General features: G+C 41.0%; 1 protein-coding gene across 5 annotated transcripts in view; it reads right to left on the reverse strand.

The window, feature by feature from the left end:
• Positions 1-818: 818 nt before the first annotated feature.
• LOC116268513 (transforming acidic coiled-coil-containing protein 1-like) overlaps positions 819-27896 on the reverse strand; it is a 47393-nt gene continuing 20315 nt past the window's right edge. For 2 of the 5 annotated variants that reach the window (XM_031662139.1, XM_031662140.1), the window contains 9 exons: positions 26042-26162; positions 22084-22136; positions 17286-17411; positions 15039-15115; positions 13247-13290; positions 11080-11240; positions 10130-10236; positions 7045-7165; positions 1915-5908 (listed from right to left, as the gene is read on the reverse strand). In XM_031662139.1, the coding sequence (XP_031517999.1) occupies positions 5840-5908; positions 7045-7165; positions 10130-10236; positions 11080-11240; positions 13247-13290; positions 15039-15115; positions 17286-17411; positions 22084-22136; positions 26042-26162 (879 nt within the window). In that variant the 3' untranslated portion in view covers positions 1915-5839. Of the gene's footprint in view, positions 5909-7044; positions 7166-10129; positions 10237-11079; positions 11241-13246; positions 13291-15038; positions 15116-17285; positions 17412-22083; positions 22137-25954; positions 26163-27896 lie in introns of all 5 variants that reach the window. The other 3 variants (XM_021942232.2, XM_031662138.1, XM_031662137.1) reach the window with 2 other exon arrangements.

The following is a 27896-nucleotide window of genomic DNA, read 5'->3' on the forward strand; positions in this document are numbered from 1 at the left end:
TAAGAATACAATCCTGTCAGAGAGTAGCAAGGTTAATTTCCACCTTATTCTTCTCAGTAATTCTCAGAAACAGATTTCTACTGTGTTTCACATTCTGCAAATGGCAATCTCCATCACAGACTTTTAGAAGATTCTCTCCTGGTGATTCAGGAGCACAGGAGTGAGAAATATGCCTTTTGAGGACTGTAGAGGCTACACTGTCTGAAGATGTGGCAAACAGCAAGAAAAGTGATAGTTCTCTGATTTTCCTAAGTGGATCTCCAGCTAGTTGTAAAACGAAGCCTTAACTACCCTCTTAATTTGTCTTTTCCTGTAACACAACCCACAAAATTTCCTGCCCCATCTCCTATCCCTTTAAAGCGGACAGCTGGCTTAGCTAGTATTTAAAAAGTTATTCCTGGTACTGCATTGAACCTAGAAGAAACAAAACACAGCAACTCTTTGCTCTGCACTATTTACATAGTTCTGCCTTACCCCAGGTCCTTCGAGTCAGAAAGCTTGGGGTGACTTGAAAAATGCCAGGGCAGACAACCAGTCTCTAAGCAAAACCAAGAAGCACCCAGCTAAAAACTTTGTTTGCACAGATGCAAAGGCACGACATCTACATGGCAGTATCCGAATTCCAAAGTTTGTTTTGTTTTTAGTTACACACCCAACCACATGCATAAAATGAGTGTAGAGAAAATGTGATCTTTCCTATTTTTAGGTTGAAATATGGGGCTCATAAAAGCAGGGTTGCCACAAATTTTCACATTCAGGGATAACTTATAACCAGGAAAAGTACCAACACCACATACACACACACACACTCCCAAATCTAACAGTGGTAAACAGTTTTTATTCAGGCAATGAAACATGGAAAAAATATATTAGTAATCATTATAATAATTTGTGAGTATAACTTTTACAAATAGTTACTTGACATATAAAAAGGGAAATTACTGTGCATATAAAATTTATGTAGATGAATATTCCACACAACACAATCCTGATAGCAGTAGTCAATGCAGCGCTCATCCCTCCAGATGAGGGGTTCCTCACACACTTCATGGCACCCGTGGGGACACAGTGGAAGCAGATGTGCAATGAACATTTACTTGGCACATTAGTATAATGGATATCTATTGGCAAACACACACTTGCTAACAGCAATACTGAAAAGTTTACTGCTACCTCTGAGATTTAAAAGAAATGCCTGGTTCCTATCCCGATGGCTGAGAAGGACCAAGGCTGAGGCTCTGGTGTGGTCACCTACACGCTGCCCTGTATCTGGACTGGGGATGGTTTGAGTTCAGATTTGTATATGTCCATCTGAAAATTCTTTATAAATATAGAATTAGCAGTTAATGATGTGACCAGGAAATTACTGTTTTGAGTCTATTTCAGATACCACTAAAAGGCAGAGGGGGAGAAAGTGGCATCTTGAGAGTTCTAAATTAAAGGATCGATACAGGGAAGGTTCAGGCCACATCTCAGCTCTGAGTCTGGCCTCCTCCATACAAGTTAAAGCATTACACAGACTGCCACAGGCCAGCATTGCACGCAACATCTCCATATTAGAACTATAACCAGAATATATATATTTATATAATAGATGTAACCATATTATAGTTAATAAAGTCATTCCTTAGGAATCTTGTTTGTCCAAATCTAACTGCATGCGAAGAGGCACAGAAATGGGATTGCATTTGGACGAAAAACTACGAAAAGTGCAATCTTTAGTCTCCAGGATGCAAGCTCTGGCACTAGGGGATGGGTCTTCCCTGGAGAATGCTGCCGCTGATACCCTCTTCCAGAGGAGATCCTTTGAGAGGAGAGTCCGTTATATTAGTTTCTTTACTGTTACTCTATGGAGACTCAAGGATTTAGTGGTAAATTGCTTTTTAAAAATAACTGGAATCTGGAGGCCAGTCAAACCTTTCTGGGCAGATATCTCCTTGAAATACTTCTTTATTAAAATATTTGAAGAAGATAAGACTTCTTAGACCTTTGGCTTGACATTCTGGGATTCCCAGACTATATTGTTCTTTCATAAGCAAATAATAATAATCTGTTATCTTTTAGATTCTTCAGGATATACACATCTTTACTTTAAAATCCCTCACTTGAATCATGTAATCTTTCAAAACCTAGTTTCTATCTTCCCAACAACAGGATAAAGTCAGAAATGCATGTCAGAGAGCAAGCTCACAATCACATGACGGCAGAGACAACAGTCAGAGACAGTTCATGAGATGGCTACCAGTTATAATGAAAAACCAAAAGGAAGTTAAAAGGGGGCTTCAGAAATTTTACTCCACTAAAAAAGAATGTGCTGAATCACTTCCAATCAGTATACACAGACTTAACCAATGCTTGCTCTTAAAAAACCCTTTTGAACTTAGAGTAACCACTGAACCCTTTGTTACCTTTATGGAAAAGGAGTGCTTCACTCCAGCTGCTTTTACCCAGCCCAGGAACATTTGGGGGCGGTTTACTCTCCCTGTTTATAATTAGAACGAATTCAGGGCTGTCTAATAAATATCTAAGTATTTGTGTGAGAGCTGTACAAAGTATGGGTAGGTTGAAAGGGTAACTGGCTAGAAAGAAAATTCAACTTGAGCTGTCCTCCAAAACGAAACATAAATCTTCCCTCAGATTCCATACCATTCTGGAAGGCTGCCAAATCCTAGGTTTTTCAACATCATGTGCTTCTGTACTTCCTAATTTGGGCTGAGTCGAAGAAGCTAGAAACCACGTGAGAAACTGGGCTTCCCAGTATTTCCAGAGCAGTTTTATAGAACAAAAGGTTTGGGTAGGTCACTGGCTGGAAGGAGACTCCTCTAACCTTGACTGTGACTATCCGGGCAGCCACGGGGGAAATTGTTCAGTCGGCCTCATGTTGCATTCCCCAATTAAAATACTGCTGGATAAAGGCTATCTACACTTTGGCAAAGTCAAAAGCTAAAGAAATTGCTCTGGATCCAGAATCTCAACAGGATCACCTAATATTCCCAAACCACCATCTAGGCCAACAGCTGCCTTCTACTTTCCTTTTTCACTTCTGGTTTGTTTTTTCTTTTTTTTTTTTTCTTGTTTTTTTGAGACAAGATCTTGCTGTCACCCAAGATGGAGTGCAGTGGCATGATCATGGTTCACTGCAGCCTTGACCTCCCAGGCTCAAGTGATCCTCCCACCTCAGCCTCCCAAGTAGCTGGGACCACAGGCATGTGCCACCATGCCCAGCTAATTTTTATATTTTTGGTAGAGACAAGGTTTCGTCATGTTGCCTAGGTAGGTCTCAAACTCCTGGCCTCAGGCGAACCTCCTGCCTCGGCCTTCCACAGTGTTGGGATTACGGGAATAAGCCACTGTGCCCGGCTCTTTTTCTCTTCTGTAACAGGGTTTATTATTGCCTAGCTAGCATGTTATTTGGCCCTCATACATGTTGAGGCAAACTCTATACTATATTCTTACTCTCCGGAGTTCCAAAACCCTTTTTTATTTTAAAGAAAAATAAACAAACATACTTCATTCTGCCCAGTATATTCTCTTGATCTGTACAAGCTACATTTTAATTCTCTTTGGAGAGGCGGCATCTGTTAAGTTAGAATGGGGGATATTTCCTTGTAATGGTCATGGCTAAGAGGCCAGGGCAAGTATCACTTAACGAGGGTACTCTGGTGCTCCCTGTCTCCCTGTGCATCAGCTTCATTCACTGGGGTCAGGTTCTTAAGGGTTCTCTTCCACCAGTGTGCTAGGGAAGGACTGCCGTTACCTCTGTTTAACACATAGCTACTTTCTTAAACACAATAAGCTTAAAAAGATGACTATAGATTTACAGTGGAGGCCACTATAAGCCTTTCATACTTAAAACAGATCAATATAAAACAAGTAAACATGAAAACACCAAAACACAGCAGCAAAAAGATTTAGCAATCAACGTTTCTGCAAAATGCAAAATTAACTTCTTTAGCAGTAGAGGACTAAAGAGGAAATCAGTTAGACCAAGGGGAGACACATGCCCTTGGTACTATGACCACTAGGACAGCATTCATATTACACCACAAGCGACTGCTTTCAAAGCTCAAATGATTGTCAAGCCACTTCTCAAACGACAGATAATTTCTGTTGTTCTTTTTTATACAAAATGTTAAGACAATAGGCTTGAAAATACAGCCTAAGCACCAATTATGATAAATGCATATTGGTAAAATGTGACTTCTGGCTTTAAAAGACATTATTGACCTCCCTGGGGCTAAAGATTGCACCCATGTGAGTAACACACTGCTAAAGAAAAATTCATTTTTTAAGATCTATAGAGGTTCTCCACTAGGCACAATTCATTGCTGAAGTTGGATCATGCAATAGTTTTACAAGAGAAATAGGAAAACATATATATACTGAATATAGTGCATATCACCATGAAGACTTTCAGGGTGTAAGATTAAGAGGAGAGTGCTTTAAAACACTTGCATGGATTTGGGTTTGCCTATTCAAATGAAAGGGAATTGATTGAGATTTATATGGAAAAATTCCATGTTGGGGTTAATGGCCCACCACTCTGAACTGAGTCCAGTAAGAGCTTGAGGAATTTGGCTTTGTTAGTACAGACCTTCTCCTTGCACTCCTCTTCTCAGTATTCAAGCTGTCTTTGTTTAAAAATACGCAAAATGCACTGATTTTTGGAGTGGTTCACGTGACTTTTACTGCTCATTTTGTTAAAAATTCTGTCTTAAGTTAGAAGGTAATTTTTGCTTTCTTTTCAACATCTGAAGAACAATGGGAAAAAAACATTTCTTCGCCTTATAATTGGTAACGGTGCTACCTTTTAATTAAGATCTGAGCCTTTTACAAGTAGATTTTCTTCACATATTTAAAATAGATCAAAACTCTGTCTCAAAAAAAAAAAAAAAAGATAATGAAGACTAAATGTTGATTTTGTATCAACAAATGGAGGCAGAGGAGAGTAAATGACTCTAGGGCAGATTTGCCAAACCCTAGCTTGGAGGGCCTCCCATATTGCCGTTCATGCAGAAAGCAGATACTACCATCAGTCTGAGGACTAACCCTAAAGGGGCCACACCCATTAAAGCTGAGGAGTGTCCAAATACCAGGGTAACAAAATGTCATGGCAAATAGTCTTCTGCAGACATGAAAACCCAAGACTGTGGTCTTCATATCTTTAATCCCCCAAATTCTTAAGTTGGTGTTCTGAGTCAGGACTCTATTTCAAAATAGGGTCTCACATCGAAGGAAATACGTCCTTCTGTAGACAAGTTCTTACTTGACTATGCTTCAGGGAAAAGAGTAGCAGCATCTATAAATATACATGTATGTGTGTGAGTGTGTGTGTAATAAAAGGGGACCCAGAGCCCCTTCTTGATTATAAACTGGAAGTAACAATAGGCCAAATTGTCTCCTTAAATAAAACCACTGATATTAAAAAATTAAAAGATTAAATAGATCACAAAAAAAAATCAGACAGGTGGTGTAGAAGACCCCAAAGAGGAGCTACAAATTTTAACACATTTGGGAAAGTAAAGATGACTTTAAAACAAACTAAACATAAAGAAATCACAAACCCAAACTCAGCAGCCTAATGGAACCTTCATATGGGGAACTGGAAGGCTCCAGCACTGTCAGGTCACACTCCTTTCTAGACTACGCAACCCTCTAGGGTTTCTTCCAGGGCTGTTGCATTGGCAGCAAAGCGGGACAGGCAGCAGTAGACATGTGCTTTTTTTAAGTTTTTTTTTTTTTTCTCTGCAAAGGGGCGATTATTCCTGGATAAGGCAAGATAATTGTGGTCACAAGAGAAGCAGCCAAATGCAGATCTGTTGAGCTAACAGGGGGAGTCTCAGTCAGCCTTTCCCAGCTTTGCAATCAGCTCATCACAGATTTTTGTCAGTTCTTCAATTTCTTGGTTCTGAAAGACAAAAGACACAATTACGCAGGCCACTTTGTATTCTGAAATAAAGGCAAATAGAGTTAACTAGTCCCAAGTCTGGATATACCCTACCCTAGACATCCCAATTCAGTGATTTTTAACTTTTCTACATCAGAGATGCTTTAAAGAAAAAAAGGCTACACATCTCAAAAACAATGTACTCATAAAATCATGCTTAAATTGAGTAAAGGGTGAAGACAGTCACCAGCCCTCTGAAACTTGTCCATGAATCTCTTAGTTCCCCAATTCTCTTGTTATCAGAGGAATTATCTGGGGTACTTGTCAAAAACATAAGTATCTGGGTCTCACTCAATCCATTAGCATCTCCAGGGATGCTGGAGTCTGAATCTCCTACGGAGCACCATTCTAGGGGCTATCAGACCCTGTGATAAAAACTCCTGCTCTTGATGAATGGATGGCACAGGTATGAGTACATAATTGGAAACGCAGTAAGGAAAATACACCGGAGACATATGAAAATGGAAAGCTAAAAATTGCTTAGTGAGAAACAGGGATTGTTGCTAGTCCTGGTTTTCACTGATCTATAGCAGTTTCTCAAAGCAGCACTGCTGATGTTTTAGGATGGATAAGTGGGTTGTCAGGGGCTGTCCTGTGCATTGCAGGATGTTTAACAGCATCCCTGGCCTCCTGCACTTTATACCAATAGCATCTCCCAGTGGTGACAACCAAACAAATATATCTCCACACATTACCTAACACCTAACACCCCCTGGAGGGCAAAACTGCCCCCAACTGCAAACCACTGATCTAAAGCAATGAAGGGGGAGATGGCTTCATATTAATATACTGCATAAAAACAAAAAGAAAGAAAGAAAGGCAGTCTCAAGACCCCAACTAGGAAGGTGTTCTGAACTTCAGTTAAAATGCAACTTCCTCTCTGCACCCTGCCTAGGGATGATTTCCGCATGATGTGCTTGTAAATTTAATGGTTTGACTTGTTTGTTTCCACCTGGATCAGTTCAGAAAGGAGATGGACTGAAGTGTCTGAGCAGAAAGCCAAGGCCTCTTTCACCCACATCTGTCATAAGCGAGTCACTGCTGAGGAGGAAAACCAAACGTCTCTGTGGCCACCCAGATCAGGCCCCTTTCTGTACCTTCTGCTGTAGGGCCCTTTCCAGGGACTCCACCTTCATCTGCTCTTTCCGGAGTCCAGCATGGAGAGCTGCACTCTCAGCCTTCGCTTTTGTTCGAACCTGCGCAATCTCCTCATTGGCTCTGTTTATGGTGTTTGGGTGGAATAAAGAGACAAAAAGCACATGATTAGCCACTAGTCAAAGCCAGGATACTAACCACTGACATCTGGGAGGCACAGCCCCCAAAGAATTGACTGCATGATAAAAGAAAACACAAAAATCGGTGACCTAAATAATCCCATTTTAATTTATAAAAATTCAATTTACAACTTCAAAATTTGTATCTCACAGCAAATGGTTTCTACAACAGTCTTAGATTTTTTTTTTTTTTATAGCCCAGTACAAAAGCGGACTGGATAATTTTGGAGACAATCACAGCTAGAGTCAGGATACTAACCACTGACATCTGTGAGACACAGGCCTACAGGGAATGAGTTTATTAATGAGAAGTGAAAGACATTCTTAAAAACCATAAATGTCAGTTGATGAACAGCCAGTAAACTGATGAAAGGATGCTAAAGCCTCATTAGTAATCAGAGGCATGTAAATTAAAATGATAAGCTTTGAAAATTGATTGAATTGGCAAAAATTAACAAGGATAGTCCTGTGTGGGCCAAGATACAAGGAGACAGGCAGGCTCATGTGCCAATGGGCGGTTGGAAACTGGCGCTGCCCTGTGGCAGGCAATGCGGTAGTCACCAGGACAACTTAAAGTGTACACGCCCTCCAACGCAGCAATCCCACTTTCAGTTATGTATTCACAGAAATACTTCCACCTGGCACAATGATGAGTGCACAGGACGTTCGCTGTAGTGTTACCTTCAATGGAAGAAAGTTTGTAACTAAGTGCCCATCAATAAAGAAACGCTAGAGTTCCATGACCTAATAAAAAGAATGAGATTCAGCTGTATGTTCTGACATGAAAAAATGGCCATGATATGCTATTGAGGGAAAAAGGAAATTTGTCTAATGTGATTCCAATATTGTAAATATTTTTTATAGTTCAAAATCATAGTATTTATACAGACACAATGAAAAGACTAGAGGGATATACAATAAACCTATGTATAATACATAGAGGGATCTGTATAACCTATGGAGAAGAATACACAAGAAACCTAATACAGTACTATGGGAGTGGGAAGGGGGCAGGGGAACTTCTGTTTCTACAAATAGAAATTTAGGCATCAAAATGTAGAAGTATGTATTACCTTTTAGTTAAAAAGTCAAGTTGGAGGCCAGGTGCAGTGGTTCATGCCTGTAACCCCAGCACTTGGGGAGACCAAGGCGGGTGGATCACTTGAGGTCAGAAGTTCGAGACCAGCCTGCCCAACATGGCAAAACCCCGTCTCTACTAAAAATACAAAAATTAGCTGGGCATGGTGGCGGGTGCCTGCAATTCCAGCTCCTCGGAAGGCTGAAGCAGAAGAATCGCTTGAACCCAGGAGGTGGAGGTTGCAGTGAGCTGACATTGTGCCACTGCACTCCAGCATGGGTGACAGAGTGAGACTCTGTCCCAAAAAAAACAAAAAATCAAGTTGGATAACACTCCCCAGGATAAACTCCAAATGCATTAGATTTAAGGATTAAAAAAACTAAGCCAAAATGTGTAAGTAAAACATGGTAGAATATTTTCTATCCAGCATGGGGAAGATACTTGTTACTATGACAAGGAATCCAGACGCTGTAAAAGAAATGACTAATACATTTCAGCACATAAAAGTAAATTTCTGAATATCAAAAAACACCACAGGCAGAGGCAAAAGACAAATGATAAACTTGAAAAATTATTCAAAATTCTTATCACAAAGGGTTGGTGTCCCTAATATATAAAATATATAAACTGACAATAGGAAAATGGGCAAAGAATAGAGTAATTCATAGTAAAGCAAATATATTAATAAATGCTGAAATATATTCAATTTCATTCATAAGATAAATGCAAATCAAAATTACATTAAAATAAATGCTCTGGGGCTGGGCGCAGTGGCTCACACCTGTAATCCCAGCACTTTGGGAAGCTGAGGCAGGCGGATCACTTGAGGTCAGGAGTTCCACGCCAGCCTGGCCAACATGGTGAAACCCTGTCTCTACTAAAAATACAAAAAATTAGCTGGGTGTGGTGGCGTGTGCCTGTAATCCCAGCTACTTGGGAGGCTGAGGCAGGATTGCTTGAACCCGGGAGACGGAGGTTGCAGTGAGCCTAGATCACACTGCTCCACTCCAGCCTGGGTGACAGAGCGAAACTCCGTCTCAAAAAAATAAAAATTAAATAAATAAATAAATAAATGACTGCTCTGTTGCTTGCCAAAACCAAATACCTATGTTGAAATATCATTTTCACCTATTTGATTTGCAGAAAACAAAAACGTTGATCTGTTGGCATAGCTGCAGAAAAAAGAGATGCTCTCATGTATTATATAAGGCTATAAAATGATAAAAGTCTAATGGGGCCAATCTAACAACACTTACAATTATAAATTCATATATGCTTTGGTCTAGCAATTCCTTTTCTAACATACAGATCATAAAGATAACTCACAGGCATGCAAAACCATCACCTACCAGGTCACTTACTACAGCACTGTCTGTGGCAGCAAGACATTTGAATTAACTTTAATGGCTAACAGGAGGGGACTGTTAAATAAATGATACATTCCAACAATGGAATACCATTAGAAAAAAAAAGAGGAAGCTCTTCTTGCACTGACAGGGAAAGATTCTCAAAATTATATTGCTAAGCAAAAACAGCAAAGTATGCTATAATCATATAAAAAAGGAGAAAAAAATTTTAATGGGAAGAAAAAACAGAAACTAACAACAGTGATTACCTGGCATAGAGAAAGATGGGAATCCAGTGGAAGGAGGCAGGAGCGGATATACCTTTTCTTACTTTTTAACGTTTTAACAATGGGAAAGGGGTTTAAAAAGTGAAATAAACACATACAAATACAACCTGGAGTTGCAAAACAGTGAATTTTTTTTTCCTCTGTCAATCTTCCCACAACATCATGAAGAGTGAAATTCAAAATTTACAAGTTCTTACTTGTCCAGTTTTTCTTCTGCGTGGATTTTCAGGGCCTGGTATCGCTGCTCCTCTTGTTTAACTCTGGCTAAGTAATCCTGAGCACATTTCTTCAAGGCTTCTTCATTCTGTTCCAAAGCAAAAATTGAAACTAAACAGGCCATTTTGTTTCTTCTAATCTACCATGTATCAGAGTTTTCGTTTTTTAAAGAATGGAAAAATCGAATTAACTCAGATATCTGCCTTTTATTCATACTCTGCAGTAATTTGAAATAGCCACATGTAATTCTCATTGAGGAAATTCTACATAATGTCTTCATGTGTTAATTTTCAATATCATACAGTAAGGGTCAGTTATACCAATATGCCTACTTTAGGAAGGCAGTTATTCAAAACTGAATGGCAATTTGACTTCCATATTTGATAAACTGGCCAGTTTCATTTTTATTTTAATATGAAAATAAAGACATTTCCTTGCTATAATTGTGTCTGGTTGATATGGTAAAGCTAAATTAAATCAACAGGCCCATTTATATCTAAATTTGAAATATTATACTTAATTCTTCTAGAATATGCAGCTTGAATTTTTCAGTGACATGGAATTCCTTCTAATCCCTTTTACGAAAACTGAAATGGTGAATTATCAGAAAGAACATTTCTAGAATTCACCTGAGGTCTGAGGGTTCAATTAATAGCTCTTGCAGTCTACGCCACAGCCTGGGGTTTATTGGCTTGACACAGGAGAGGAATGGCCAAGACATGGCCACCCATTGGGCCAGATGCCTGAACAACCAAAGAAGGAAAAATGTGGAAAAATCCAGCTTCACTGGAATAGAGGATACAAGGCCAGTAGGTCCTGAGCTCCTATTTAGAAGGATACCCACAACCTCTGGCATATGTATTTGATGACCAGTTACCAAGGAAATACACTATTGGAAATATACCCGGAACAGAGGGAAAAAACACTCTACCTTCTTGAACCCTTCCAGAACGCCTTTCAGGTTCTCGTATCTCCTGAAGAGATCAGAAAGGGACCTTTCCACAGAGTTAAGGTCGGCCAGGGCCTGTTCCTTCTCCATGGTCAGTTGCTGGAAGCTTTTCTGAGAGGTCATACTTGTCCTTTGTTCATCTTCTGGGAATCACAAGTCAAAACGAACGACATATTTATTCAACAAATAGAGACTCCCTAGAAGCCAAGCAGTGTTCTCGGTGATAGGGATACAGCCGGGGATGTGACCAAGTTCCTGCTCTCACGGCTTACATTGTAGTTGGGGGAGATGCGTGGTGACAAGCGATGGGGAAAAAACAAGGCAGGGTAAGGGGGAACGGGGGTGAGGAGGGGGCTGTTACTGTACAGAAAGTACCCGCTCTCAGAGGAGAGATTTGAGCAGAGACCGGACAGAAATGAGGGTGTGAACCATACAGCTACCTGGGAGGAGAATATTCTATAGAGAAGAACAGCTGTGGTAAGGCCCGGAGCTGGGAAGGTATTAGGTGATGTGGACAGTAGAAAGTATCATTTCGGTAATTTAGTGGAGAAAGGCCAGACTTTGGTTTAGGGAGTCGATCCTTACGATATGGATGAGAAGAGACTCTAAATTCAATGCAGGAGGCTCAATCTTGTTGTTTTGTAAAGGCACCACTGGGTCTGATGCAGAGAAATTACAACCTGCACTAGAGTAAGAACCCTGCACCAAAATACAGGATGCTCCCAGCGGGTGTTAGTGATGTGACCAGGCCACCAACAGTCACAGAATTCAAGGCCTGCCATCCTCTAAAATGAACCTAACTACAGTTGACCCTCATTATTCACCAAGTACATATTTCCCAATTCGCCTACTTGCTAAAATTTGTCATCCTCAAATCTATCCTCCTGGACTTACAATAGTCATTTGTGGATGTGTGCAGAGTGGCAAAAATGCGTTAGTCACCTGATATGCACGCTCTCAGCTGACAGTGAACAAAGCAATACTCTGCCTTCTTGATTCATTCCATAAACAAGTGTTCTTCTTGTGGTCTATTTGGGCCACGTTTGTTGCATTTGTGTTCTTTTGCTGGAGACCTCACTGTTCTGAGTGGCCTCCAAGGGCAGTGCTACAGTGCTGTCTAGTGATACTAAGCACAAGAAGACAGTGAGGCTCCTTAAAATACATACATTACAGAAGCTGTGTTCAGATATGAGCCAAAGTGCCGCCCACTGTGACCTCAATGTTAATGAATCAACCATATATATTAAATAAGGTGTCTTTAAACAGGAACACACATAAGACAAGGTTATATACCAATCAGTCAATGAAAATGTTGTGGCCAGATGCAGGAATCTAACTCTGTCTTTCCCCTAGGAGCAGTGTTTATTTACTTATTTTTTGACATGGAGTTTTGCTCTTGTTGCCCAGGCTGGAGTGCAATGGCACGATCTCTGCTCACCACAACCTCCGCCTCCCAGGTTCAAGTGATTCTCCTGCCTCAGCCTCCCGAGTAGCTGGGATTACAGGCATGCGCCACCACGTCCAGCTAATTTTGTATTATTAGTAGAGATGGGGTTTCTCCATGTTGGTCAGGCTGGTTTCGAACTCTCAACCTCAGGTGATCCACCCATCTCGGCCTCCCAAAGTGCTGGGATTACAGGTGTGAGCCACCACGCCTGGCCAGGAGCAGTGTTTAGTATTCACTAATTCAGTGTTTGTGGCAACTTTACAGAACATACCTCCCACGAATAATGAGACGACTGTATCTAAGTGACAGACAGACAAAAGTTTGTGACATGGTCTGAAAATCATCCAGGCATCCGGCTATGGTTTATGCTACCCCTGGGAATTATGTATTGAAACCTAATTCCCAGTGTGTGAGTATGTTCAGGGTGAGAGTGGGCATGGAAGGGAATTTTGGGAGGCGATCATGTCAGGATTAGTGTCCTTATAAAAGAGACCCCAGAAAGCTAGCCAGCCCCTTCTATGAGGAATGGGCCCTCCCCAGACATCTCATCTGTGGGCACCTTGAACTTTCCTGTCTCCAGAGCTATGAAAAATGTTTGCTGTTTATAAGCTACCTAGCTTACAGTATTTTGTTATACCAGGCTGAATAGACTAAGACAGATCCTATGGCTCATACCCTCGTAAAACAAAATGTTCTCCTTACCAATCATTTGAGCAATAGTCTTTTCATATTCAGCTACAATTTTCCTAAATGAGAAAAAAAGAACTTATTACCAGAGGAAGATTTTCAGACAATGAAAGTTGGAGAAATGCTGCCCCAAACAATTAAGCACATTAACGTATACCACCAATTTATGTAATCCATTTATCTGCTTTGGGGCTCTTGTTATCTCTCTCTCTTTTTTTTTTTTTTTTACATTATATAAGGTTTCTTAAGGTTCAAAAAAGGTTAAGAAAAAAATCTTCTGTTAAGATTTTAACAGAAGATTTAAGATCAAAAAATCTTCTGTTAAGATTTTATGTTTAGTCAAACTTACATTTTACTTATAGAAACAACTGCCTTCCCTTTCTCTTTGCACCTATTTGAATACCGCAAGGAAATAGATTCATTTTGCTTAGACGAGTCAATCTTTTACAAACTAAGTTAAAGATATTCTTCTGGGCTCTTCCTGAGAGATGCGATCTGACCTTAGGCTTTCCTGACCTCAATCCACCCTTTCAGACACTACCTCTGATTCAGTTACAAGTTTTATTTTGTGACCTAATTCCAAAAGTATTTCACTTATTCGAAGACTTTAAAGATCATCCTCTTGGGTTAACCTTTCTTCTAGTGAAGAGTGACAATGTCCTTCTGACCCAGTCCAGTGCTGGGTGCTCTGTGAGCCACATCACGTCCTCCCCTGCCCTCCATAGTGGTGCCCCCATTACTTTTGACGTCATATCCAAGTTGGTTATTATGTATGGCTACCACTCTCTCAGAGCAGGAATGTCCCTTCCTTTCCATCAAGCCCAGCAAAGGGCCTTACACCCAGGAAATGCTTAAAAGACAAATAATACAAGAGCAACAAATTAGAGGGATATATTTAAAATGTTTTTTAATCATTCAAGTGTTGACCACACAGTGTGTGAATTATTTATGCCTTTTCTTCTCTACTTTGATTTCATCTTTAGTCATTTCATGGCTCATAACTCTCTTTTCTAAAAGTGAGGAAAAATAAAAAGATTTTAATTTCACGTCAATCAATTTTGTTTCTTGTTAACAAGCTTTCTACCATCTATTTGGTGGTTACGTAATTTGAAACTCTCATGCATAATTAATTTTTTAAAAGTATTACGGACCAGGTGCCGTGGCTCATGCCTGTAATCCCAGCACTTTGGGAGGCTGAGGCAGGTGCATTGCTTGAGCTCAGGAGTTAGAAATCAGCCTGGGCAACAGAGTGAGACCTCATCTCTAAAAAAAATTACACAGGCATGGTGGCGCATGCCTGTGGTCCCAGCTACTTGGGAGGCAGAGGTGAGAGGATCAGTTGATTCCAAGAGGCTGAGGCTGCAGTGAGCCATGATCACACCACTGCACTCCAGCCTGGATGACAGAGTGAGGCCCTGCCTCAAAAAAAAAAAAAAAAAAAAAAAAAAAGGGTAGTATTATGAATTCCAATGTCTCTATCATTGGATAAGTCTTATTTTTCTGTATTCTAAATGGATATTTTGATACAAATTTCTGTCAGTTCTTCTAAGAAGATAAGAATTATGTGGGTTCTGTTTACATGTTATGCTCTGGACAACACAAGATAAACTACAGTATTTGAATATAATAACTGGTTAGCAGTAACTCCTGAAATAACATTCTCAATCACAAAGCAAGATGCAAACAGCAAAGCCTTCAAGCTCTCAACACTTGGTTCTGTGGCAAGCAAACACTGTCATCACTTCATCTGTATCAAATCTAACAGTGCATAAAAGTATCCAGCCCCTCCCCAAACCTCCAGTCTAACCTCATCTCCAAAACTTCTTGCCGGGTCTCTTCATATTTCTTCTTCCATTCATTTGCTTCAATCTCTTTAGTGATTATCTGAAGTATAATAAAGCTTAGTTTTACCCAATCTATTACAATTTGCATTTGAGAATGGGAACTGAAATAGCACACAACCACGTCTAACCCAAGATACTCAATCTATATTAGAAATATAAACCTCAATATTTCATGTTTGTAAACATTTGGAAAAGTGTACTCTAAGCCACACAGGATGCTGGGATGTAACCACGGGAATAAAGATGAGTAGAACATCTCCCAGAAATTCCAAGTGGTATTTACAGCGTCTGTGAACTTTACCTTGGTCCAGGGTCTAGCTCTCAGCTCTGCAGGGCCAGGCCCTGACTGGGACAGACACCAAGAACAGAGCCATCTGACTGGCAGGTACTCACTCTAAGGCCATGTAATCACGGTTGATGCCAGGCCACCAGAGAATGAAACTGCCACAAAATGAGAGCATTGGAAGTTGGCATGAGTAACACATTATCATTTTATAGAGATTTTTGACAGCTTCATAAAAACGGAGTCAGGAGGAGGCGGCTCAGATGAGCTGGCTACATCTAGCTATAGCATCTGGCACCATCGGTAGAGTCTTGCTAGTTAGCCTGGAACCTAGGCTCATATTTGGGATGCTCTTGCTAACTGGAAGGAAATACTCTAAATTAATTGCCTCAAACTCCATTTGCCCTGGGCAGGGCTTGCACGGGCAGCCATGGCGCTCCACTTACTGTACTTCCCTGGCCGTGCCTCTCTCTTCCTAATTGGTAGTTTCGTTATATTTATTAGGATCTCAAGAACATAGAAGGATGCATCCTGTGTTCTTCAGGTAATCAGGCATCTCTTTACTTTGATCCATTAGGTGGTGATCTCATAGTTTAACTCCCAGGAAAAAGATCAAGTCATTTTTCTCATTTACAAGATTTTGGCCAGGCACAGTGGCACATGCTTGCAGTCCCAGCCACTCAGGCGGCTGAGGCAGGAGGATCGCTTGACCCTAGGAGTTCGAGGATGCAATGAGCTAGTGCCACTGTACTCCAACCCGGGTGACAGAGTGAGATCTTGTCTTTTATTTTATTTTTATTTTTCTGAGATGGAGTTTCGCTCTTGTTGCCCAGGTTGGAGTGCAATGGCGCAATCTCGGCTCACCACCACCTCTGTCTCCCGGGTTCAAGCGATTCTCCTGCCTCAGCCTCCCGAGTAGCTGGGATTACAGGCATGTACTACCACGCCCAGCTAATTTCATATTTTTTTAGTAGAGACAGGGTTTCTCCATATTGGTCAGTCTAGTCTCGAATTCCCGAACTCAGGTGATCTGTCTGCCTTGGCCTCCCAAAGCGCTGAGATTACAGGTGTGAGCTACTGTGCCAAGATTTTGTCTCAAAAAAAAAAAAAGATTTTGGTGGGTCTTCTTACCACTGCTCCCAAGTTTTGAAAACAGGACTAGCTGACATCCCTCATTACCAACTTGATGCTATTTTATAAAGCTGTAAAAGACCTACAGCTGAGGTGCTTAACCACTTTCAGCATACTATAAAAATTAAAACTAAAAAAAACTATATAACTAAAAACTACAAAAATAAAATTACCACACAGTCCTTTAAGAACAGGTGGAATTGTCAAGAAACACACAAACCAAACACACAAAATACAGCATAGAAATAGGACAGGAGAGGGTGGGTAACTGATCAATGGTACACAACATTGTCTTTCATATTTTTCAGATAACCAGGAAAGGCCTAGCAGTGTTCTATTTTGAACAAAGGCTGTTAAAGAAACACAATACAGGAATCGGAGAGTTGAACTGTTTAAAGAATGAATGAAAGTAGGAAACAACTGTGTATTACTGCAAAAAAATTACAAATGTTTAGGCATGAGCATATATCCTCCGTAAAATAAAAGCACTGATTTTGTTACACATGTGAGCAAAGCTGGCAAAATTAGATATTTTAAATGTCAGGACTGAAAGATAAAGAAGGGTACAAAATTCTTAAGAATATTTCAGATTGTCAACATTTTACCCTGGAGACCAGAATGTCAGGACTCCAGCACCATTGCCATAGGGGGCCCTTTTTACGACCTAAACAAGCTGCAGGTAATAAGAACTTCCAGCCTGGGATAACTTGAGCCAGCAGAGATGCAATCTACCTGCTGGTACATGGGCCTTACAAAGAAATGGAGTGATAAGCAGACCAAATAGGAGAGCTTTTACCTCTTCTCTTATTAAGGTGAGCACGGCTGTCTTGTCTGATTCGCTGAGGCAGATCCCATCCAGGGGGCTCTCACCTCCACAGGACACTGACACAGCAGCCTTCTCTGCAGAGGACTCCAGCAGCCCCTGTGGGGAAAGGGATTGAATACATCAGCTTTCAGCTTCTTAACCCCAGACATCCTTCAACAACTTCCTCATTATTAAATTGATCACACCCTTTAAAACCATGTTTAAAGAAAATTCAGTGGGCGGGGGGGAGCAAATCAAATCTAATTATGGAACTAACTAAAGAAAAACTGTTATAATGACTCTCAGAGTGGTCTTAGCTTCTGTTGAAAAGATAACCTAGAGAAATTTTAGTCTGATCTAAAAGGGAGAAAGTGTGCTTATTAATAGTGGTCAGCCACCAAAGAACCACATGGATGACAGAGAAACACACCCATGATTAAGTTTCTGGAGATAAGCTCCATGTAAATGGAATTTTCTTTTTTTAAAAAAGAAAAAACAAAAACAAGTGACAGCTGCTCCTGTTACATATCGATGCTTTGTATGTATTTTTATTTAGCCACTGCAGATGGAAATGTTTCTAAAATACTAACTTTCAGGCCTAAGGAGGCAGAAATAGCAAAAATATTTGAACTCTTTGAACTCTCACCCCCACCCTTTCACACGGATGATTCAGGATCATCCTGAACTTCCACTGCTCTGCGGAGACCTCCTGCGGTAACCCCGCCTGCTGGGTGTGTGCCACGGTTGCCCATATGCAAAACGGCCATACTTAAGTCAAGGTCCATGCCTGTGCGTTGATACCTCCTTGCTACTAAGCCTTCCACTCCCTTCTGGCAGCACTTCACTCTCTGAGGTGCTTGCTCGCTTCTGTCATAAACTCAGGTTCCACAGCAAAACACTGGCAAACTTCTTTTTTTTCATGAGAACACGGACTTTGTACTACTATTTTCCTTCCTAAAAGACGTTTTTGGCGGCTATTCCTCCCACCTATGGAAGTAAACTTTTTATATAAACGAGTCATCTAATACTTTGGGAACATCCAAAATGCCAAAATGACCTGGAATAATCTTAATCTTAAATGTGGGATAACTAATCAATTAGTTATTGATTATAATCAATCAGTTACATCTTGTGTGAATCAACACTAAACAGAAAGTCCAAGGTGAACATAGACCAGTGGCTTTTAAATTTTTCAGAGTCATTATATAGTTTTACCCTCTCTCTAGAAAATGCTCAGAAACAGAATTTTAGCATGCGGCTTCACAGATCTCAGCCATGGGCCCAAAACAGAAACCTGTCTCAAGCCACAGAAAAGCAAAATACAAAAGCCACAAGCCGGCAGTGCCCATGTTCCAGCAGCATTTGGGGGAGGGCAGCCCACCATGCCAACAGAAGTCCAAGGTCCCCACAAAACCTCTCTTTTCTCTTTTGGGATAGATCTACCACTAGAACCAGAAGGCACTTGCAGTGGGCAGCCTCTAAAATGCCCCCCAATAACCCCTACCTCCAGTACTAATGCTCTCCCTCTGTAATCTCTTCAAGTGTAGGCTGGACCTAGTGACTCATTAGAATATGGCAAATGTCATGGATATCACTTCTGAGGTTAGGTTCTGAACAAACTGACTTCTATGTTTTGAGAAGCTACAGGGAAAGGCCCATGTGGCAAGGAGCCGATGTCTCTGCCGACAGCCAGTGGGGACCCAAGACTAGCTAACAACCACGTGAGTGAGCTTGGAAGCAGATCCTCCCAGATCCTCCCTAAAAGTCAAGCCTGGATATGACTGCAGCCTGGGTCAACACCTTGACTGCAGCCTGCAATAGACCCTGAGTCAGAAGCACCCAGCAAAGCTGCCCAAGATTCCTGACCCACAGAAACAATGAGATAATAAACACTTGCTTTAAGTGTTGGAGTAATGTGTTATACAGCAGCAGATAGCTGATACACACCTGGACATCTGAATCATCTCATTAACTTCCTGTGCCTTGTTTCTTATCAAGAAACTGTTACTTGCTTAAAGGGAGGTAATACAGGAGGTCAGGTTGAGACTTGATTCACCTCACTGTTACACTTCCGATTCTAAATTAATAACATTTCATGGGTCAGTCTCTTGTGAGTTCTTAGTTTAAGCCACGAGGTTGAGTCAACTTTAGGAAACAGACGCTCGGTGCTTTCCATGGCTACCAGGTTCGTGAGAATTTGGGAAATAAGCCCCCTAAAAATCTTCATAGCCAGGAAAACATCAACGTCTATTACAGAGTTCAGCATCTCATTCATTTGTTAAGGGGGTAAAAGAATTCAGTCTGTCTGCTTAACAACTCAATGCTAACACATGTGGGGTCCAGAAGAGGCAGCATCCTGAGCAGGAGGTGGGAGATCAAACCTTAGATGGTGTTTGATGTCTCCAGGTGAGTGGGCTCTTCAGCCTGCCGGCTCTCCCCAGTCACTCTCCTCTCTGCCTGGCCACATTTATAAGCCTCACTACTCAAAATGCAACAATTCTTACAGGTGTAAGGGCAGGAATGTATGCCCTTGCCTACTTTAGCCATCTTTTCCAGTCTCCTAGGATTTAACTTTTTATATTCCTTAGTCCTTTAGGTTGCTTCTCAAAAAGTGCAGAACATCTCACAGGGGTGTCCAAGGAAGAGAATGCAGTCATGGGTTTAGTTTCTGTTTCTGGTTGGGGCAGTAAAGCCCCTTCCTCATCCCTCTTTTCCGCTTATCACTAGAGACAGAAACTAAAAACCATGGCTTCAGGCTGCTAAAAGCCTAAAACAAAACCAATCAGAACAACAACAACAACAACAACAAAATTAAGCAAGCTGGACAAGCTTGTTATAGAACCTACCATCACAGAGAATTGGCCAGAAGATCTCTTTTAGGCCTGGGCCATCTAGTATGTCTTTAATGAAGATGCTAAATCAATCAATCATATCCTTCCAAAAGGGCTTCATTTCATGTTTGCCAATGCTTCTCCCAGTCCCTCAAAACGTTCACAATTGAGGACCAATGAAGACCAGTAGACAACAGAACTCAATGTACTCCTGGTTGCAAATTTACAGTGAGCACAGATGCCACAGATTCCCGTGGCTGTGTCCTCGCAGCAGGAGAATTCGCACCACTAATCTGTGGCAGTGTGCTGACTGTGCTCATTTGTCCTCGATCACAACCGAGCAGTACCAGCCCCTGCCGTACTCTAACAGAGACATGCCCGAAAAAGTCCAATGAACTCACCTTTTAAAAAATTTAAAACTTAAAAAGAAAAGTTAATTTCTTATATGAAAAATGCTGTGGAACAACAGCTGAAAAGCAAGGAGAGACTGACTCCTACCACTGATTGTACTCTGGCCTCAGTCCAGCCACCACCTACTGCTGGGCACAAGACCGCATAGGAATGAACTTCAGAGCAACACGGAGAAACTTAAAAAGTGAATGCTGGATTAAATAGATGATTTTTTCATTCAATGTTTTGCATGGTGAAATTTCTTTATACAATGTTTATTCAGTGTTCTAAAGAAGTAGGAGTTAATTTATGTTGGGAAGTTCAAATGGAGTTGCTTTTAAAAGGTCACAGCATATGATATGTTCCTCACCAGCTGCCTTCAGAGACAGTTTGCCATTTTTCTTTTCACTCTCTTCTTTTTCACTTTTTTCCACGTGTTTCCTATCAACACCACACCAGTGTATTCTAATACAACAGTGTATTCTAGCACACCACTAGTGTATTCTAGCACTTTACAGCTTAAATCTTTCACGTTATCATTTTATCTTATCCTTACAACCATTTTGATGAGGCAGATGGGTGCCACTCATTTTATGGATGAATCAGTTGGGAATCAGGAAGTTAAAATTTTAAGAACTGAGTAAACGGGCGGGGCGCAGTGGCTCATGCCTGTAATCCCAGCACTTCAGGAGGCCAACACGGGTGGATCACCTGAGGTCAGGAGTTTGAGACCAGCCTGGCCGACATGGTGAAACCCCGTCTCTACTAATAATACAAAAATTAGCCATGCGTGGTGGCGCATGCCTGTAATCCCAGCTACTCAGGAGGTTGAGGGAGAACTGTTTGAACCCAGTAGGCGGAGGCTGCAGTGAGACGAGATTGCGTCACTGTACTCCAGCCTGGGCGACAAGAGTGAAGCTTGGTCTCAAAAAAAAAAAAGAACCGAGTAAACCAGCCAGGTGCGGGGGCTCATGCCTGTAATCCCAATACTTTGGGAGGCCAAGGTGGGCAGATCGCTTGAGCCCAGGAGGTTGAGACCAGCTAGGCAACACGGCAAGACCCCATTTCTACAAAAAATACAAAAATTAGCTGGGTGTGGTGGCACGCACCTCTAGTTCCAGCTACTTGGGAGGCTGTGGTGGAAGGATCACTTGAGCCCAGGAGGTGGAGGTTGCAGTTAGCCAAGATCGCACCACTGTATTCCAGCCTGGGGAACAGTGAGACTGTCTCAAATAATAATAACAACAATAATAATAAAAACCGTAGTTAGCCCAATACATCTGAAATATTATCATCTCAACATGTAGTTAATGTAAAAAGTTGAGACATCTATGCTTCTTCTTTTTCTGAGTAGCTACAGTTCAAGTGTGCTCAACAGCTACCTGCAGCTAGGGCTACTCTACAGAACACCGCAGAGACTACGTGTTCCTCAAGTGAAGAAACTATCTTATTTACATTTTATCCTCGTCACCTAACACTGACCAGAATTTAACAAATTCACATGGGCTTCAAAACAAATACTGAAAGAAATCTGAGCCCCACCCGGCCCTCCACATTCAGGAACTTACAAGCACAGTGGACCCGTCTTCTTCCATCTTCTGGCACGTCTCCTTCTCTATGCCTAAGACAGAAAGTCATTTTTATAGTTATCCCAAGAAGTTGGTTCCTTTCCTCCCTAGTGAAAGGCTCTTGGAAACGCCAGTGTAGGCCGAGAATGACTATGAACACATGAAAAGCATTTTAAGATTTTATTTAAAAGGAATGCTGGCATTTTCTTGAGCGTTGTTAGAAGTCCATGGCATTCAGAAGAGGAGCACGTGGTTAGTCGCCAGGAACAGGTCGTCAGCCTTCAGGCAGAAAGAACAGCAAGGCTGCCCCCTTGTGTCCATTAGAAGTTTGGAAAAATGCGTTGTACTAACTGTGGCATTATTTCAGAAAGGGGACGCTGTGTAACACTGATTTTTTTTATCATCAAGTCGGAGTGAATTTAAATTCCAGCCCAGAATGGTGGCCTTGATCTAATTAATGCAGCAGATAAGATAATAAGCTTTAAAATTCAAGCCAGCACAACTAAACTCATTCTCCCCTCCACACCCTTCAAATGGGCTACCTTGTCTCAGGCCTATCCTCTACTAGGGTAGAGGGTGACATTTAAAATAACCAGAAGATGGCTGGGCACGGTGGGTCATGCCTGTAATCCCAGCACTTTGGGAGACCAAGGTGGGTGGATCACCTGAGGTCAGGAGACCAACCTGGCCAACATGGTGAAGCCTCGTCTCTACTAAAAATACAAAAATTAGCTCGGCGCGGTGGCGCATGCCTGTAATCCCAGCTACTCGGGAGGCTGAGGCAGGAGAATCGCTTGAACCTGGGAGGTGGAGGTTGCAGTGAGTTGAGATGGCACCACCACACTCCAGCCTGGGCAACAAGAGCGAAACTCAGTCTCAAAAATAAGAAAAATAAAAAATAAAATAACCAGAAGATACACTCATTAAAGTAAACATAAAAATACAGAAAAGCATATAAAAGTTTACAATCTAAAGTTACAATCCTCCACATGGCAATCACTAACTACTATTGTTGTCAATAGCTAATTATTTAAAACACAAATGTGACCATCACTCCCTTGTTCAAAAACCTTCAACCTCCCCCTCCCTACCTATAGGATCAAGCCCAGATTCCACAGTACGACCTTGTTTCCCACTTGGCCAGGTACTTACAGAAAACCACCAGGCCTTTTACCAACACGGCAGCTTCCTTCCCATGGCTGTGTGAAAGTCTCGTTTCCTGGAGAACATCTAGTAAGTATCCATCAGGACCCAGTTCCAAGGGGACACTCCCCAGGACACAGTCGGGATTCACCTAACAGGGCCTGTAGCCACTCCCACACCCAGGACCGCAGCCTCCACTTGCCTGTGATGTGGCTGATCAGTTACAATGTAACCACTTGTTCAAATCTGTTCCCCTTGCTGTTTGCTAACTTTGAAGACAGCACTGTATACACAGGGCCCCAGCTCTCTACACAAATTTTTGTTGAAGGAATTTCCTCCAGTGGGGAAGAATATAATTCAATAAATGTTTACCATTTACTGTGTCAAAGGTGACTCAAAGAGGACTGTCTGGTAGTCTCCAACCTCAGTAAGTTTATAATATTACCTTCCTGTAATTAACACACTGCACTAGGTACTGTGGAACAGGAAGGGGGAAGGAAATGTGGGAGCATAAAGCATGCTGCAGAGACCTGAAGGGATGTGCAGATCTGTGTAGGAGGCGGCAACGGAAGACACTTCAGATGGAAAAAAACCAAGGCAGGTGTTAAGAATACTCAGGATTAACCCCAAGAAACTGGGGGAATGGCAAACAAGGGCTTAGGGAAAGATATCAGGGCAGAAGGCAGTATCGGAATAAATCAGGAACAATGCCTGGCACATTATTTTACAGATGAGAGACTGAGGCCTGGGATGAGGAGGAGGCCAGGGGGAATAAATTGCTCCAAGTTCTTACTTTCCATCTGCTTCCCTGGCTTAATGGCAGATCATGACTTTTAAAATTCTATGCATAAAAGCCCACAAATAAAATTACGTTAAGAAGATCTGAGTTTTTAATAATGTTTAATGTAGTCAGGAACATGGTTCTAAACTTTTCGTAAGTAAGGTTTAAGGCCAAGGACGTAACTGGGGTCCCAAAAGAGGGGCTTAGCTCTAGAATGATCTGACAAGTCCATCAGTAAGAGGTTTCAGCCCTGATTAGTCCAGGTTCCTCATTAGCATGTTACAAAATATTTTACAGTGCACTGGTCAATCTCAACTTACCACATCTGTACCAGAAAAATTTACAGTAGCCTAGTATCATGAAAATAATCTCATCATACTTTGGCATTGTGGCTAAAAGACCATGGAACCAGACTGCTTAGAGTCAAATGTAGTTCTGCCATTTACTAATGACGACGTTCAGAACACACTTCACCAAAAGATGGTGCCTTCGCATTTGAGGACACAGCAGAAGCAGGGGGGTCTCTCGGCCCCTCTCCTGCCCTCTTCCCTGAAGCAGGCCATAAAGGAATCCCTCAGACCTTCCCCCGAAAATAGGTCATAAGACCTCATTACAAAGGGACCTCCTTGTACACAGAGAAAAACAATGTCCTTATCCCGAAAGACACAGACACCAAGAGGAACTGAAACAAACAGGACTTGCTACGTTCCCCTGGTTTATTACCATAGACCATGCCCTTCTGTCCTCCAATTATACTTCTGCACAACTATCTGTAAAAGTACAGTTTTCCCTGTTCCTTTGGGTCTTCATTTCTGGAGGCTCTAATGTCATGTAAAACTTACATTAAATACATTTGTATGCTTTTCTCTTGTTGATCTTTTGTTAGAGATGTCTCAGCCATGAACCCCGTGGTGGGTGAGGAAAAAGATACCACTTTTCTGTCCTACCCTAGCCAAGTGACTTTAATCAAGTCACTTAACTTCTCTGACTTACTTTGTTTCTCTGAAGAAGGGAGAAAAAGGTAACACCTTGCTATGAATGAGTATATGCAAAGCACTTAGAACAATGCCTGTACATGGTAAGGCACCATACATGTTAGTTGTTGTTTCTCTAAGTTAAACAATGAGTATAACAATCACAAAAAAGTCAAACGTATGACATATTTATAGGCCATTTGATATAGTTTAAATATTTGCCCCCTAAATCTCATGATGAAACCTGATCAACAGTTGGAAGTGAGGCCTAATGGGAGGTGGCTGGGTCATAGAGGCGGATCCCTCATGAATAGCTTGCTGCCCTCCTTGTGGTAATAAGTGACTTCTTGCTCTGTTAGGTTCTGTGAGATGTTTGTTAAAATAGCCTGGCATCCTCCTCCCCCTCTCTTCCTCCCACCCTCTCGCCATGTGACACACTTGCTCCCCCTTGCCTTCCACCGTGATTGGAAGCTTCCTGAGTCTCCCTCACTAGAAACAGGCACTGGTGCCATGCTTATTCTACAGGCTGCAGAATCAAGAACCAAATAAACCTCTTTTCCTTATAAATTAGCCATTCTCAGGCATTCCTTTACAGCAACGCAAATGAACTAACACACCACTATACTTTAAGAGGTGGCCATATTCACATACAATTATACAAATGAACTAACACACCACTATACTTTAAGGTATGGCCATATTCACATACAATTATAAAGAAATTCAAGCAGTCTCACACACATCAGCATCTCCTATACAACTTGTCACAAGTATCCCTATGTTCCTAGTACTTCAAGAAGCCCTTTTTTTGTGTCCCTTTTCTGGGTAAAGAAGCAAAGCATAGGTCAGCATCCTAAATCTATCCTTCAAGTGACCCAATTCTTTAATCTCTGTAAGGCGCCTCCTGCTTTATTAGGCTTTCAGGCATTTCCATGCTTATGTACATTAGAAAGATGAAGATATGCTTCCATACCTGCTTCTGAGGATGAAAACGCATGATTTATGGTAGACACGGGAACATTGGAACATTCAAAGTACTCCAGGTCTTCCTCTGGCTCACCTTTCACCTCGGCCCCAGCTGATTTCTGACCACATGACGTGGATGCCAGTTTCTCCTCATCGGTAGCATGGCCATCCCTATTAGAAATGTCTGAAATCTGGGAGATCACTGCTCCTTCATCCTGAGAAACACAACAGAGAAGATGCTACCCTTTAGGAGGGCAAGCAATGGGGAAAACTGACATCCCATGAATGGAACAAGGTAGACACAACTCCATACAGATATGTGAGAGGTTAACCACAGATCAGGGTACAAAGCAAGGAGGAAGTTGGAGTCTTTCAATTGTGACATATTGTTTTATAGAACCTAGTTTCTGTAATTTGAGTTTGAGGTTTTAAAAAATGATCTTCTCTAGGTTAAGTTTATAAGCAAGCAGTTTAAGTGGTTTAAGACAATGGTTTTCAATTTTTTTGCTTGTATACCTCCTAATTTTTAAAAAAATCTATGTACCCCACTGCATTTTCAAGTGACAGCTAAAAACTTTTTGGCATAAGTTTAAATAATCACAAAGAATGTAATATCTGGAATATTCTAAATATTGAATTTACTTAATGCTATCTAGTTACCTTGGTGATTTGATACCATATGTAAATTTACACTAACAAGTTCCTGAATAAGTCAGAAGTTTATGTTATTCCTTTTCCTCTCTAAATCTGTATTTCCATTTCACTTCCATCATGAAATCCAAATGAAAAACATCTGCATGGCTGGAAGTCTTTTAAAGGTCTCTATCCAATGTCTCTGTGAAACTTTTTTCTTTGACTGTAAGTCTTAAAATTTTTTTCTGCTAGAGAGTTATTATATTAATGCATAACTTATTTTCAAAATATTGCAAGTTTTGATAAGTATTATCAGACACAAAAGTAAGTTGTTATATCAATTACAAAATGTTTTATTGCACTAATTCTTAAAAACTTTTACAGTGCAATAAATGGGTTTTATTTTATATCCAATAAATGGGTTTGGGGTTTCTTTTTTTTTTTTTAAAGAAGACCAAAGATAAATTTCTCATAGGTCTTGCTGCCTACTTTAGCAAAATCTGGGAGAATCTTTTACACATTTGTAACAGATGAAAAATAACTCAGATTGCAAATTTCCCCCACCACACCCCTTTTTTACATTTTACACCATATACCAAGTTTCTGGTCCAAATTGTATAGGATAAGTTGCGTTAAATTGAACTCTGTTAAACAATGAATGTATTCCTGTAATAAGTATACTGACAAAGTTTTAAAAAGAACAAAAGGATCTCATTGCAATCAGATGGGCCTGGGTTTCGGTTTATTTATTTTGCAATTAGTCTATACGGTCATGGATGGATACTATTTATTGCTAGAATGTAACAAAGGTCAATATCAATTTTATTCCTGGTTTCTATTTTTATAAATATAATCATTAAGAAACCTTATTTATATAAACAATAGATGAAACAGAAGGTAGTTCTGTAACATAAGTGCCTTTCAATTCTTTGAACCCCTTTCCAAGTTATGTGCCCCAAAAAATCTATCATCAAACATTATTTTTAAATCAGTTAACAACTCAGGTTTTCCTCTATTGTTGAAAGCAATGAATTAGAAAACCATCTGACTTAAGAAAAATACCATCCAGTTATTAGTCAATTATCTTCTTAGCACCTATACCGATATTTCAGATCTTCCCTTTGGTGCCCTGGAGACTTTCACACCCTGTGGTGATGGTGATGCATCTTTGTAGCACTTAAAGTGGGAATTTTACCAAAAAAAAAAAGTCATTGTGAAAGGGTTCGCTTGTCTTCAGGGGCCTTCTCTTCAGGGACAGTAAGGATCTGTTTAAAACTGAGTACTCAGGCACCCATTGGAAAGTCCTTTTGAACCAC

Source organism: Papio anubis, unplaced genomic scaffold (genome assembly GCF_008728515.1).
Source record: "Papio anubis isolate 15944 unplaced genomic scaffold, Panubis1.0 scaffold427, whole genome shotgun sequence".
NCBI classification, from domain to species: domain Eukaryota; kingdom Metazoa; phylum Chordata; class Mammalia; order Primates; family Cercopithecidae; genus Papio; species Papio anubis.